This window comes from Rhipicephalus microplus, chromosome 1 (genome assembly GCF_043290135.1).
Source record: "Rhipicephalus microplus isolate Deutch F79 chromosome 1, USDA_Rmic, whole genome shotgun sequence".
Lineage (NCBI taxonomy): Eukaryota > Metazoa > Arthropoda > Arachnida > Ixodida > Ixodidae > Rhipicephalus > Rhipicephalus microplus.
The window spans coordinates 175,852,345-175,866,229 of record NC_134700.1 but is presented as its reverse complement, the minus strand read 5'-3'; the positions used below and the strand labels follow the sequence as shown (position 1 = coordinate 175,866,229).

Here is a 13,885-nt window from a genome sequence, read left to right as displayed (position 1 = left end):
TACCAACCATACTCCAGACTCTCGACTCATCTGTGTATGAGTTAATGCCCGACACAAATTTGTGCCAACTTTCTCTTTTCGCCTGTCGGCGCGTCCTCCTTGCTTGCGACTTGACGTTTTTAAAGTTTACAAGATTCTCGGCTGTGGGCGAGTATCTAAGCAACCTCCATGCCTTATTTTGTTTTTTTCGAGCATCACGGCACTCATTATTCCACCATGGTACTCGTCGTTTGCTTGACGGTCCACATGTTTGGGGAATACATTTTGTTGCTGCATCAACCAAGAAAGCTGTGAAGTAGCATACAGCATCCTCTATGCTCAATGCCGCCATGTCAGTCCAAGATAATAAAGTCATTTTTTGAAACTTTTCCCAATTGGCTTTGTCGGTGAGCCATTTGGGAACTTGTGCAGGACATGTATTTGTTATTGATGTGCTAATAACGATAGGAAAACGGTCACTACCATATGGATCATTAATGACTTCCCATTTAAGTAGAGGCAGGAGTGGTGGGGATATTATGCTGAGGTCTATTGCTGAGTACGTATTGTTAGCGATGTTGTAATATGTTGGCTCTTTCCGATTCAGCAGGCACGCACCGGAAGAAAACAGGACCTGTTCAATCAGGTGACCTCGAGCATCGCAGCGAGAGTCACCCCATAGATTGCTATGTGCATTGAAATCTCCAAGAAGGATATAAGGTTCTGGAAGTTCCTCTATGAGGGACTCGAGTTCATGCTTTTCAAGACGGTGTTGCGGAGGTATGTAAAGAGAGAGCAGATGGTGACGAGCTTATTCAAAAGAACTGCTCGAACAGCCTCGAACATCCTCGAGGGATGTTTGTAGTGGTAGGTGTGTGCATGCAATCCCTTGATTGACTATAATGGCAACACCACCGGATGGCACAATGGCATCATTCCGGTCTTTCCGAAAGATAACGTAATGACGTAAAAAGTTGGTGTGTTTAGGTTTCAGGTGTGTCTCTTGTACGCACAGCGCCTTAGGTGTATGTTTGTGTAAAAGTTCATGGATATCGTCCAGGTTTCTCAATAGTCCTCTGACGTTCCACTGCAGTATTTGTGTCATTTTAATGTAGTGTGGTGCTGTGTGTACAGAGGTGTTGCGTTAGTTTACAGGGCCTTTAGAGGGCCCTGTGATTCGAGGTTTTTCTTTTTTGGCGCGCTCCAAGGAGTTGCGCCTATCCTTCGGCGTCTGAGACGCCGGAGGAGCGGAACTTGTATCCATCACCTCTTGGGAAGTGGTGGATGGTGCCTGCTGGGCAGGCACATTCACTGAACTTTTGGACCTAACTGCGCCTGCAGTGGTCCCAGGTTCGGCAGACACCGGGGTCTGCCGGCCCTGTTTGTTAGGTGGCGGAGCAGTACAGGCTGCTCCAGCTGGGGGCGCTGGCGGAACGACCGCGGCCACACACTGTGTGACATTCGCGGGTGCCGAGGCATGTGGCGCGGCGCCCCGGCGCGTCACATCTGCAAAGGAGGGATAAAATGGGTTGTGTATTGCGAAACGTTGGCGTGCTTCTTGGAATGTGAGATTGAATTTAACCTTAAGTTCTACTATTTGTTTCTCTTTTTTCCATGCGGGACATGATCGGGAGTAGGCAGCGTGATCTCCTTCACAGTTCGAACAATGGGTTGTTTCTGAGGTGCAGTTGTCCGATATGTGTTCAATGGATGCGCACTTTGCGCAAGTGGCACGCCCTCTGCAACTCTGCGATCCATGACCGAAACGTTGGCACTTGAAACATCGACGAGGGTTGGGAATGTATGGTCTTACACGAAGCTTACAATAGCCGGTTTCGATGGATTCTGGTAGGTCACTTGTTCCGAAGGTAATTATTACATGCTTTGTAGGGGTCAGTTTGTTGTTGCGCCTTATTGTTATTCGTTGGACTTTGACCACGTTCTGGTCCTGCCAACCTTCGAGCAGCTCACTTTCAGAAAGCTCAGTAAGATCATCATCAGAAATGACACCCCGGACAGTGTTCATGGACCTGTGTGGGCCCACCGAAACAGGGGTTTCCCCAAAGGCTACAAGCTTAGACAGCTTTTCATACTGAGCTTTGTCACGAACCTCCAGAAGAAGATCGCCACTTCCCATCTTTGTCACTTTATAACCTGGGCCTATTGCTTCTGTGAGAGTTTTGGAAACGAGGAAAGGTGAAATGGTTCGGACTGTCTTGTTTTCGTTTTGACTGTGGATTACATGGTACTTTGGGAATGTCGGCTTTGGTGTGTTAGCAAGGAAAGTATCTTCAGTGCGCCACCTTTTTAGGGAGCGATCAGGAAGGGAGGGAAAAGCTTTTGCCATCAAATACAATAAAGTTCGGCGGCGATGGTGGCCACCCACCACCGAGCCCAAGAGGACGCTACAAGGTTGACTATTGAACACTTGGAGACGCCAGCCATGCATCGCCGCTATAACCGAATATAACTACCCAAGCTTGGGTAACTACACAGGGTTAACCCTCGCCGCCAGGAAATTCGGAAGTAAATGCAAAAGAGAAGATGACAGGACAGATAAAAAGCGAGAGATAAAGACGAAGATGTAGGAAGAGAGAGATAGGAAAAGGCGACTGCCAATTTTCCCTGGGTGGGTAAGCCCAGGGGTGCCGTCTACGTGAAGCCGGGGCCAAAGGGGTGCGTTGCCTCTGCCGGGGGGCCTTAAAGGTCCAATCACCCAGCGTCAGCTCAACCCCCAGGATCCCCTTTTCCCCGGACACGGCAAAGCCACGCACGGCTAGGCGTGGGAGGGAGCCGAAACTCCCCCGTTAGCTCGGGTCCGTGGTGTCGCTACACAACAAACGCCTACTTGCGCAGGCGCCCCTGCGGGGGGCAAAAGACGAGCACTCTATAGTGTGACGCCAGGCGTGACCGGCGCGACCAGCGTCTGTCGGCACGGCCAGGTCGCTACTGGCGTGAACTGCGACATGCTGCATTTCGTGCCGACGACGTTACATAGGCTGCTCCGCATCTGTCTCTCTTCTTGGCGGAGGGACGCCGTGTGCGCTCAAACGCGCATGCGTCAAAGAGACGCACCGTGTCCTGCGTCACGGCCGGACTCGACTCCTTCTCCGGCGCTCCCCTTACGGCCTTCGCATTGGGACGTTTTGCTGCCTGCCGCCGCAAGTTCGGGGTGGCTCTGCTATATCACTGTTGCTCAAAGGACATTCAGGATATCAAAGGAGATTCAGGAGTTAGGAAGAGAGCGCGAGATAATTATACTAGGAGACATGAATGCGCACATAGAAGATATAGTTGGGTATACCGACCCGACAGACAACATGATCATGGATATGTGTGAAAGGCTTGATTTGATCATTTGCAACAGTACCGAGAAGTGTGAAGGGCAAATAACATTGGAGGTGGGAAGGCTGCAGTCGACGATAGATTATGCACTGATGTCACATAGGATGTATGATAAGCTCAGGGGAATGCACATATATGAAGGTGGCTCCAGAAGTCTGGGTAGTGATCACAAACGTATCAATCTAAGTTTTGGAAGAGCAGTGAAAGTGGGAAGGAGACAAGATGAGCAACTACAGGAAAATTTTTAATCAGAAAGGCAAATTGAAATAGCCACTAAACAAATCGAGAAAGTAATCACGGAGGATAATAAGACAGTGTGGACATACACGAATCTAATTAGACTCTTTGATCTAGAGCTTGCTAAGACGCGTAACCAGTCACCCCGGAAAAGAAGACACAAACCCAAAAGTTCGTGAGATGAGGAAGTTAAGAGAGCCATAGCAAAACGTCAGGAAGCCTCTAGGGAACACAGACATGGTAAGCAGCGGGGTGAACCGACAGATGGTGTTGAAAAAAAATGGGAAACCTTTCTAAGCTGTAGAAGGGCTGCATCCCTTCTGATCAATGAAAAGATTAGAAGAAAGGGAGCTCAGTGGCTGGCAGAAGTACATACAAAAGATAGAAAGGCAGATGAGAAATTTCGGAACCATCTAAACTCCCTAAGAAATGAGACGAGCCTAGAGCAGAGTTTTATAACTACAGCCCAAGGTGCCAGGCTAGAAGGGGACGAAGCTATTGAATATATAGAAAACAAGGGGACAGGAAAATTTCAACAAATGGCACTTTATGCACCACAATAGACAAGGACAAATCAAGTGATGCAATGGCTCCATTTTCACAACGAGAGTGGGAAAGGGCTGAGAAAAGGGTTCCTAGTAGTACATCAACAGGCCCAGATGGCATTGCAATTAGGCTGATAAAGACATTAGGTCCGAAGTCTAAGCAGGCTTATAGAAAGGCAGTGAGCAAAATAATAATCGATGGTGAAGTTCCCGATGGATGGAAACTTAGCAGGATGAGCATGATCTATGAAGGAAAGGGGGACAAAGCTGACATAAACAACTACCGTCCTATAACAGTGACATCAGTGGTGTACAGGCTGGCGATGCAGATTATAAAGGAAAGACTGCAGGCATGGATAGAAGATGAGGGGGGGCTGGGGGAACTGCAGAATGGGTTTCGGAAACACAGGAGGTTGGAAGACAATCTGTTCTCACTGATGCAGTGCATCGAAATAGCAGAAAAAGAACACAGGCCCCTGTGGCTAGCATTCTTGGATATCAAGGGAGCATACGATAGCGTGGTTCAAGAGGAATTGTGGGGAATACTGGACACACTAGGCGTAGAACATGTAGTCGCTAATCTTTTAAAGGGTATCTATAAAGGTAACAAGGTAGTTATAAAGTGGGAAAAACATGTATCCAAGCCTGCAGAGGTAAAACGGCGGCTTAGGCAGAGGTGCCCCCTGTCACCCTTATTATTCATGATGTACCTACAAGGATTAGAGGTAAAATTAGAAGGAAGTGGGCTGGGCATCAACCTCTCTTTAGTCAAACAAGGAAAACCTATTGATCAGGCACTACCAGCATTAGTGTACGCAGATGATATAGTGCTAATGGCCAACAACAAGGAAGATATTCAAAGATTGATGGACATCTGCGGTAATGAGGGAGATAGGTTAGATTTTAGATTTAGTAAGAAAAAATCAGCAGTCATGATTTTCAATGACAACGAAGGTAGTGAGCTTAGGACACAGGAGGTCACGCTAGAGATAACAGATAAATACAAATATCTGGGCGTATGGATAAGCAATGGGACCGAGTACCTGAGGGAACACGAAATATACGTGACGACTAAAGGTAACAGGAATGCAGCAGTGATGAAAAATAGGGCACTGTGGAATTACAATAGGTATGATGTTGTGAGAGGATTAAGGAAAGGGCTCATGGTTCCTGATCGGACGTTCGGCAATACGGTCTTGTGCATGAGATCAGAAGTTCAAGCAAGATTAGAAATTAAGCAAGGTGAAATAGGTAGGCTTGCTTTAGGAGCTCACGGGAATACACCAAATCAGGGAGTACAAGGTGATATGGGATGGACATCATTTGAGGGCAGGGAAGCTAGCAGCAGGATAAAATTTGAGAAGCGATTGAGAGAAATGAAGGAGGAGCGTTGGGCTAGGAACGTTTTCAGCTACTTGTACATGAAGAATGTCGATACAAAATGGAGGAAGCGAACCAGGAAGTTGACTGGTAAATACTTAGAAAACAGCAGGTGGTCAAACCAAAAAGAAGTATCGGTTAAGAAGAAAGTGAAGGAAATGGAGACTGACATGTGGAAAATGGGCATGATTAAGAAGTCCGCACTAGAGATCTATCGAAATTTTAAGCAGGAAATTGCCAAGGAAAGAATCCATGATAATACTCGGGGTAGTTCTCTACTGTTTGAGGCAAGGACGGGAGTACTGCGAACCAAGACATATCGGGCCAAATACGAAGGGATAGACACAGTATGCAGTGCGTGTGGAGAGGAAGAAGAAACTGCCGAACACTTGATAATGTTCTGTAAAGGGTTTCACCCTATAGTTCAGGATGATGGCGCAGAGTTTTTCAAAGCACTGGGGTTTAGGGACCGGGAGGGCAAAATAGACTTTAAGCAAGTAGACCTAACTAGAAGGAGCTTATCTGATTGGTGGCTGAAGTCAAGGCACGAGTGAAAATTAAACTCTTTACTGCAAAGTTCGAATCCTCAAACTCACTTTTTAAGGAAAAAAATAAATGTAGTTTTCAGTTCATTAAGTATTACGGCTTGGTGGCGCTAGCCACCGGCCGACCTAAAGGGTACAGCCATATCCATCCATCCATCCATCCATCCATGCTCCGCCGCCTCCAAGCGCGTTCACGGGCGCATTGTGCGCGCCACAGCGCTATGGGCATCATAACAGCGCTGAGTACGAGGAACAGAACCAACTGCGGCGCCTGAATTCTTGAAGATGAACGTTTTATCCACACAATACAGCTCGGTCGTTGCATGTGATGAGGTTAGAATGGTATAGTCGACCTCTGAGAGCACCGCTTACCCAGTCGCAACCATTCCGGCAGCTTTCCCGGATTTTCGCACACGCGTGTTGTCAGAAGCAACAGTAATCCATTACAGCGCACAAAATTCAGAGAGAAAAAGCAATATTTATTTTGTCGTAAGGTGGACTAGAACCTAAATAAAAAAACAATTCCTGTGCGAGGTGAGCACAACTACCTTTTTTTTCAAACCCACGCTAGCAATACAAATTAACACAAACACAAATGCATGGTACAAATAAAGCGAACCTCCATGACATACTCAACACAGTCTGAAATATTTTCTAGACGGCTTGTGCACATACGCAAGTGGTTTTTCATTTCTATCGCTCACCATCTTGGTGTAGTTAACGAGAAGAAGTCTGATGAATTTGTCCGCAATTAAACGAGCTGTGCGCCTTGCGTGGCTGCTGTCTACACCCTCTGGGCAGAGGAGGACGGGTGATTGTTCGTGGTGTGGGGTAACCAGAAGTTGCAGAACTTCACGCACTTTTGTACGCGGAAGTTTGCTAGCAGCTTTTTCAAAGAAAGTAACAATGTTGTCCAACAGTGTCAAAAACATACGGTTTGGGTAGTGGAGTGCACTTTTGTCTTGGCTGTGCAACAGAACATACAAAGGATCAGATTTGTTCGTAGTCGTCAGCATCGTAACACAAGCGTCACACTCAAACTCACTGACGAGCTTCACGATGTATCTACTCCCCGTAGGTAGACGGCGATGACTCCGCTTTCCGTTTCATCGGCTGTCGAGGAGCCGAGGTGGCTGAGGGGCCACGCGCTGCAAGTTCTTTACGCGGCCTCTTCGTAGCCGGGACCATATACGAAGGATTCTGATCGAAGACCGTGGGCACGACTCCTGGACGCAGTTTCCGGATACGATATCGGGGAACATAGTCATTTTCCGTGAAGTGTTTGCTGCACACTACAGTCGATGCGGACTTGTCATTGATGACGAGGTTTTCACGTGAAACATTTTTCCTCCACTTCGAACACAGTTCCTCATCGCTAGGAAATTGGTGGTACGACACACCCGGTGTCTTCCCTTGCTGTGACTTACACAGTGGCACGCAACAATAAACCATGGCTACGCTAGTGCAGTTAGGGTGCCTGAGCGTGTCTGATGCATTGTTTACCCGAGGTCATCGAACGCAGTCAAGAAAAGTCGCAGTCGGCGACGCGGGGAGCCGTCGGCGACGCGGGGAGCCGGCGGAGCTTACAGTGAGGTGGTGCTGCCCTCTACGCGTCAGAAAAAAATATATGTGCGGCGCCGGTATTGAGAAGGCCGTAAGGAGCGTGCGGAAGGAGCGTCGAGTCCGGCCGTGCCTGCGTATGCGTCTATATGGCATGCAGATCGACAATGAAGGTCAGTGGGCAGATTCACTGAATTCTACTAGGGGGTCTCGGCGGCTGGCGTGGCATCGCCAGCGTGACGCGATGAAACGAACGCCGTTGAAGTGTATTGGCGCCTTGGGTGTGGGGTGTATTATAGTTCTTACATGGCACGCATCTCATGATTATCATGTTTGCACCAATCACATACCTTCATAATCCATTCACGTCCCGTAATATCAAAATTCGTATATGCAGAGCTAGCAAAACAGCCACGAGCACATCATGATTGTGGCATGTAGTCATGTTGTTACATGACACGCATGACATGATTTTCATGTAAGGGTCATTCGCTTGTGTTTGCCGTGCAGTGATGCCATACCATACCAGTTTTGCAACATGCCATGTGAACGAAACCACCGTGCTTCAGGACCATGAAATGTAAATGATGACATTCATGACATACATGTCATAATTTTCATGTTACGAGCAATCAAATATCTTCTTCATATAATTATGTTATGCTATACCAAATTTAGTATCAAAAGCATTATTGAAACGTCCAAGAGAGCTAAAAGTCTTAGGCGGCTAGACAGACGTACAGACAGACAGACAGACAGACAGACAGACAGACAGACAGACAGACAGACAGACAGACAGATACGCTCTTAGTCGCTGAAGTTCGCCAAGAAATGCTTCGCGTTTAATGTAATAGCCACGATTAGCCTTATGCAGCCAGAACTTAGGGAGGCCTGATCTATAGAACTTGGTGTGGGCAATAATTGCTTGTTGTGAGCTAAGTACATTTACTATCTTGGATTTTACATTTGCAAAACATGGCATGATTAGGAGATACGCCTCAGTGGAGGGCTCGGAAGAGTTCAACCATCTGGCGTTGTTTACAGGCATTGACATCACACGGAATTCGGGCCCCTTGGGTTTCGCCTCCACCGGAAGGCTTCTGCTGCCGCCGGGATCAACCCGCTCGTAACGTCACTTCTCTAAACCATCAAACCAATATAGAGGTACAGTGGAATTCAATAAGTAAATCGTCTTTCGTGTACAAGAGCAACCTTCGCCCAGACATTGAAGGTTATATTAACAGTAAACACTTAAACCACAGTACATGGCCTGCCCAACCTATATTAAAGGCCAGGCTGAGATCAGAGGCAAGGGGCAAAGCTTGGCGGTAAAGGAGCCCGCAGCTTTTGTGTTTAACGTAGTTCTATCATTGATAGCATTCTTTCTTACACTTGGCAAAATGAAACACGCTGCGATGTTTTTCTATTTATTTCTTGAGGAAACTGATAATCATTCGCTGGCTAAGATGCTGTGATGGATCACTATGCGAGTGATTTCTGGTGTCGCATCGAGGACATGACAAGATTGGACGAAGAAGTCATCTAGAAGGGGTGTCACAGAAGACGGCGAAAGGGTTCAGCATGTGAACCAGCAAAAAATTGACAGATTCCACGTACATTGGGAATCGATGATATGCGAAGCAAAAATGAGGAAGGTTGTTATGTCACTATAAAATTAGCGCAATCTTACGAGGCGGAGCTGAATGATGCCGTACATCGCCTACGTGTCATGATTTTCATGTTTGGATGTGTCGTTCACTTTCGTCATCTATTCATGTCACGTGATACCACATTTAGTATATCTGGAGCTAGCAAAATGGCGGAGAGGACGCTATGAGCGTGGTATGTTGTCATTTTCTAAAATGGCACGCATGTCAGCATTATCGTGTGTGCACCAGTCATACACTTTCGTCATCCATTGACGTCACCTAACACGAAATTTGGTATATTTGGATATAGCAAAACAGCCGCGAACGCATCATCAAGGGCTCATTATACTCCAATGTAGTGATGACGCGCGCGCAGGTTGAGCACAGCGATGCTACGTTAGCAAAATGCGAGCATTCTACAGTCCAGTCTGATTCCTGGTGTGACCGGCGCGACCAGCGTCCGTCGGTGCGGCCCGACGGCAACCTGCGCGAAATGCGACATGCTGCATTTCGCACCGATGCGTTACCCAGACAAGACTGCGTTTTCCTCTTTTCGTGACGAAGGGACGCGGGACCCGTTAAAACGCGCATGCTTCAAAGCAACGCAGCGCGGCACGCACTTGCGAGTATATGGCAAGACCGGCGCCTTGCCTTGCAACGCCGGCGGGACATGACGTAATGAACGCTGGTGAGCACGCGCACCGCATCACGTCGAAATGTGTTGGCGCCTTGACTGTGGTCTGTAGTCATGTTCTCACGTGACACAAATCTCATGATTATCATGTTTGCTCTAGTCACATACCTTCGTCATCCATTGACGTCACGTAATACAAAATTGGCATATGTGATGTTTGTGAAACGGCTGTGAGCGCATCATGAGCGTAGCATGTAGTCCTGTTGTTACATGACACGCATCTCATGTTTATCATGTTTGGACCATTATTATGCCTTCGTTATCCATTCACGTCTCGTAATACGAAATTTGGTATAAGGGAAGCTAGCGAAATGGCCGCCAGCGCATCATGAAGTGGCATGTAGCCATGTTGCTGCATGACACGCATCTCATGATTATTATGTTTGCACCAGTCACACACCTTCGCCATCCATTCACGTACCGTAATACCAAATTTGGTATATGTGACCCTAGCAAAACGGCCGCGAGCGCATCATGAGCGTGGCATGTTGTCATGTTGTTATATGATACGCATGTCATGATTTTCATGTTAGAGTCAGTCGCTTGTGTGCAGCATGCAATTACGTCATACCATACCAGTTTTGCAACAAACCATGCGAACGAAACCACCGCAAGAGCTGCAGCACCATGAAATGTATATCATGACATCCATGACATACATGTCTTGATTTTCATCTTATGACTACTCGAATATGTTTTCCATACAGTCATGTTATGCCATACCAAGTTTGGTATCGATACCATTATCGAAACGGCCAGGAGAGCTAAAGGTCGTAGGCGGTTAGATAGATAAACAGATACGCTCAAAGTCGCCAAAATTTGCTAAAAAATGCTTCGCATTGAAAAAAACAAAACAAGATGAATCTCGGGATTGGCTCTAGAGGGTGGCACGTGAAGAGAGAGGGAGTTACCACGGTGGCGTCCCCTCGAGGTGGAAAGCGGGAAGAGCTTCTCAGCGAGCAGTATGGTCGGGCGTATACCCTAGTTCTTAGTGGAGGTCAAGAGTCGGAGTGGACGGCTTCGCTTGGCCTAAAGTCTCAAAATCAAGTGCATGGAGCACTCAAAAAACGATGCTCGTTCACCAGCAACACCGTCTGGTGTAAGAATCGAGTTTACTAAAATTAACTAGAGGAGCCTCTGGCGCTGCGATCGTTCAGCGACAGTGAGAATCATGGGTATGGCTTTGATTTTCTAAGTCTTTGTGCAGGTGGGTGGCGAACGCACTTGTGGCATCGTTAATTGCTGTGTTCTGGTTTTGTTTCGAATGAAAGAAGAAACTGTTTTGAACTTTGTGATCCGACTTGAAGGGGTAAGCCTAAATGATTAGAGTGCTGAAGCATAATGGCTTAACATTTGCCGAATGTTGTTTCGTGACAAAGCAGCTTCAAGCCACGTGAAGCCAGAACAAACGTAAAGTACGAAGGCTAGGCAAACCTTCGCTAAACACATAATTCCCATGATGGCTGAAGCGCCTTGCATTGCAGCTCCCATATAGACTAGTGCCAGAGTACCCTTTGGTGTGTATTTAGCAAACTCTATGTGTGTAGGCCCGAGTTTCGCCCTGTCTTGCAGTGGCCACGGGACGGCTTCGAGTGATCTCGAAGCCGTCCGCAACATCTTGTCTTCCACATCTTGTCTTCTGGAACCATGAGGAATTTATGCTGCTAGCAACGCCAATCGTTGTTGCCTCGAGTCTTCCTTACCCCAGACCACTGGAGGCGGCCAAGGTCAGCATCACGGTCGGGTGTAGGACCGCATGTCTTTGTTCATAAAAAAAAACAGTTACGCCATTTTTTGCTGTCATCGACAAAACGTATTTTTTGCACATGTTCTTTTTTTCAAGAATTCCACCACACGTGCCTTGATTTAATTTGCAGTAAATATTCACAGTCGGCAAAACTAAACCTTGTAGAGTTCCATTAGTCTTCTCAGTGAAATGAAACTTTCGGCCAGCAAGTCAACTGCCAGGATGACACTTTATTTAGAGCTGCCGCCAAAAATTGTCTACTTTCATACGTTCTATTTTGTGTCTGCATGTTGATTTCATAAGGATACGGCAGATAAAATAGAAATTTAAGGATAACGCCGTTATTTTGAACAACTAATCTCGCCATGTCATTTAGTGCAAAAATTTTCTTCAAGTGCGATTTGCTTGCGCAATGACATGAAATATGTTCACTCGCCTCTTTTGATATAAACACTAATCATGGGGAAGCCGCCGCACGTTCAACGTAGACCACGTCTTCGCTTAAGGCACGAGAGCTGCCACCATTACTTTTTCTGATATGCAGTGCAGAGAAGCTCACTTCCGAATTATGAAAACGGTCCATTGAACGCCGAATGCGGTTAGAGAGACAGAGCCTCATTTCAACAGGTGAAGTGAAAAGAGACTGGATCCAAGAAAAGACGGAATCTTGTCACGAAAACTTCTGAACAGGAGCTGTGCTGCATCTGACGTTTCGCCGAGCGAACTTCTCTTCCTGAAGGCTGCGACAGCAAGGAAGGCAAGCGCGTTCTGCAATGAGTCAAATTTGCTCTTAGAAAGGTCAGCTCTAGCTCATCTCTAGCTTACGACTTTTTCGCCATTAATATAAGGTATACCATAGCGTTAAAGCACTGCAGTGCCACGCAGAATGAGTCAGAAAAGTGATAACAGAGACGGCGACGTGTACAAGTAGCAGCGGCGAATGGTCTCCGCAACGATGGCACGTACTCCAGCTGTAGCGTTTTCCGCGCATCTTCGTGTGTTTTGATAAACCGAAGAGGAGTCGCTTGGCTCACGCACCGGAGACGCGGCACGCAACGTGACTCACTCAAGGAAATTGAGGTTCCGGCAGAGCGTGTTAGAGGGCCAGTGTTGCTGAATGGGCGCGTCCATTTTATTCCGATTCCAGTCCGGGGAATTGCAACTGGCGTCTAGTACATTCGTTTCAAATGCTCAGATTGAAAAAAAGTTAGCCCGTTAGCACTTGGAAAATGGCCGGCAGGCCTCCTCAATTCCTACAAATCCTCAACGTAGGAAAGGCATGTTTATCGCTTTATCGACCTAAAAATGAGCGCCACATCAAGATGATGCGATCAGATGTATTAGGAACTGCAAATGTACACAAAACACGTTACCCCGGTCGAGGGAGAGTAGCTTGGTGACTTATTTCGCTCAGTACACCACCACACTACTAGTTCTCAAAGGGACACTTTTCCCGCTACCAATGGTATTGAATAGTCAGCACAACCTTAGAAAAGGAAGTAAGTAAACAGTTAGCAACGTATGTGTTTACTTGTTTCGAGTGTATTTCATCTTCGCAGCATCTTTTTACTACAGCCAGCAGCCAGTAAGGCTTGAAACTTTTGCCGTTACTAACGAAGAATGCTTTCTTGGTCTTTTCAACTAGGTAATTACTGAGGGACATAAGCTCGATATTTATTGTAAACACCGCTGTATATCTTGCAGTAATCGTGACACTCTTAAAAAAATTACATCATCCTCACTACGCCTATTGCAGGACAAAGGCCTCTACCATGTACCACCAGTCACCTCAGTCCTGTGCTTGCTGCTGCCACTTTATACCCATAAACTGCCTAATCTCATCTGCCCACTTGACCTTCTGTTTTCTCCCACCCGCTTGCCTTCTCTTTGTCTGTGATCTTTAATATAGTCTGTGATTTTTAATGACCAGTGGTTATCTTGCCTTCGCGTTACGTGGCACAACGACCATTTCTTCTTCTTGATTTCGACTATGATGCCTTCAATACCCGTTTGTTACCTGATATACTCTGCTATCTCCTTGTCCCATAGGGTTACACTTATTGTTTTCTTTTCCATTGCTCTCTGTGTCGCCCTCAACTCAAGTTTAACTCTCTTTGTAATCCTCCAAGTTTCTGTTCCGTAGGTAGGTACCTGTAAGATGCAACTGTTAAATACCTTTCTCTTAAGGGATAGTGGAAATCTAC

The 13,885-nt window shown here is 46.7% G+C and overlaps 1 protein-coding gene across 1 annotated transcript; it reads left to right on the top strand.

Annotated features, from left to right (window-relative positions):
• Positions 1-5,038: 5,038 nt before the first annotated feature.
• On the top strand, positions 5,039-6,040 carry LOC142766113 (uncharacterized). The gene has a single exon (XM_075867964.1). The coding sequence runs from the start codon at positions 5,039-5,041 to the stop codon at positions 6,038-6,040; it is 1,002 nt and encodes a 333-aa protein (XP_075724079.1).
• Positions 6,041-13,885: the final 7,845 nt, after the last annotated feature.

Bases quoted from the DNA above. Each gene is read 5' to 3' on its own strand.
- LOC142766113 (XM_075867964.1), top strand. From the start codon at position 5,039: ATGATTTTCAATGACAACGAAGGTAGTGAGCTTAGGACACAGGAGGTC.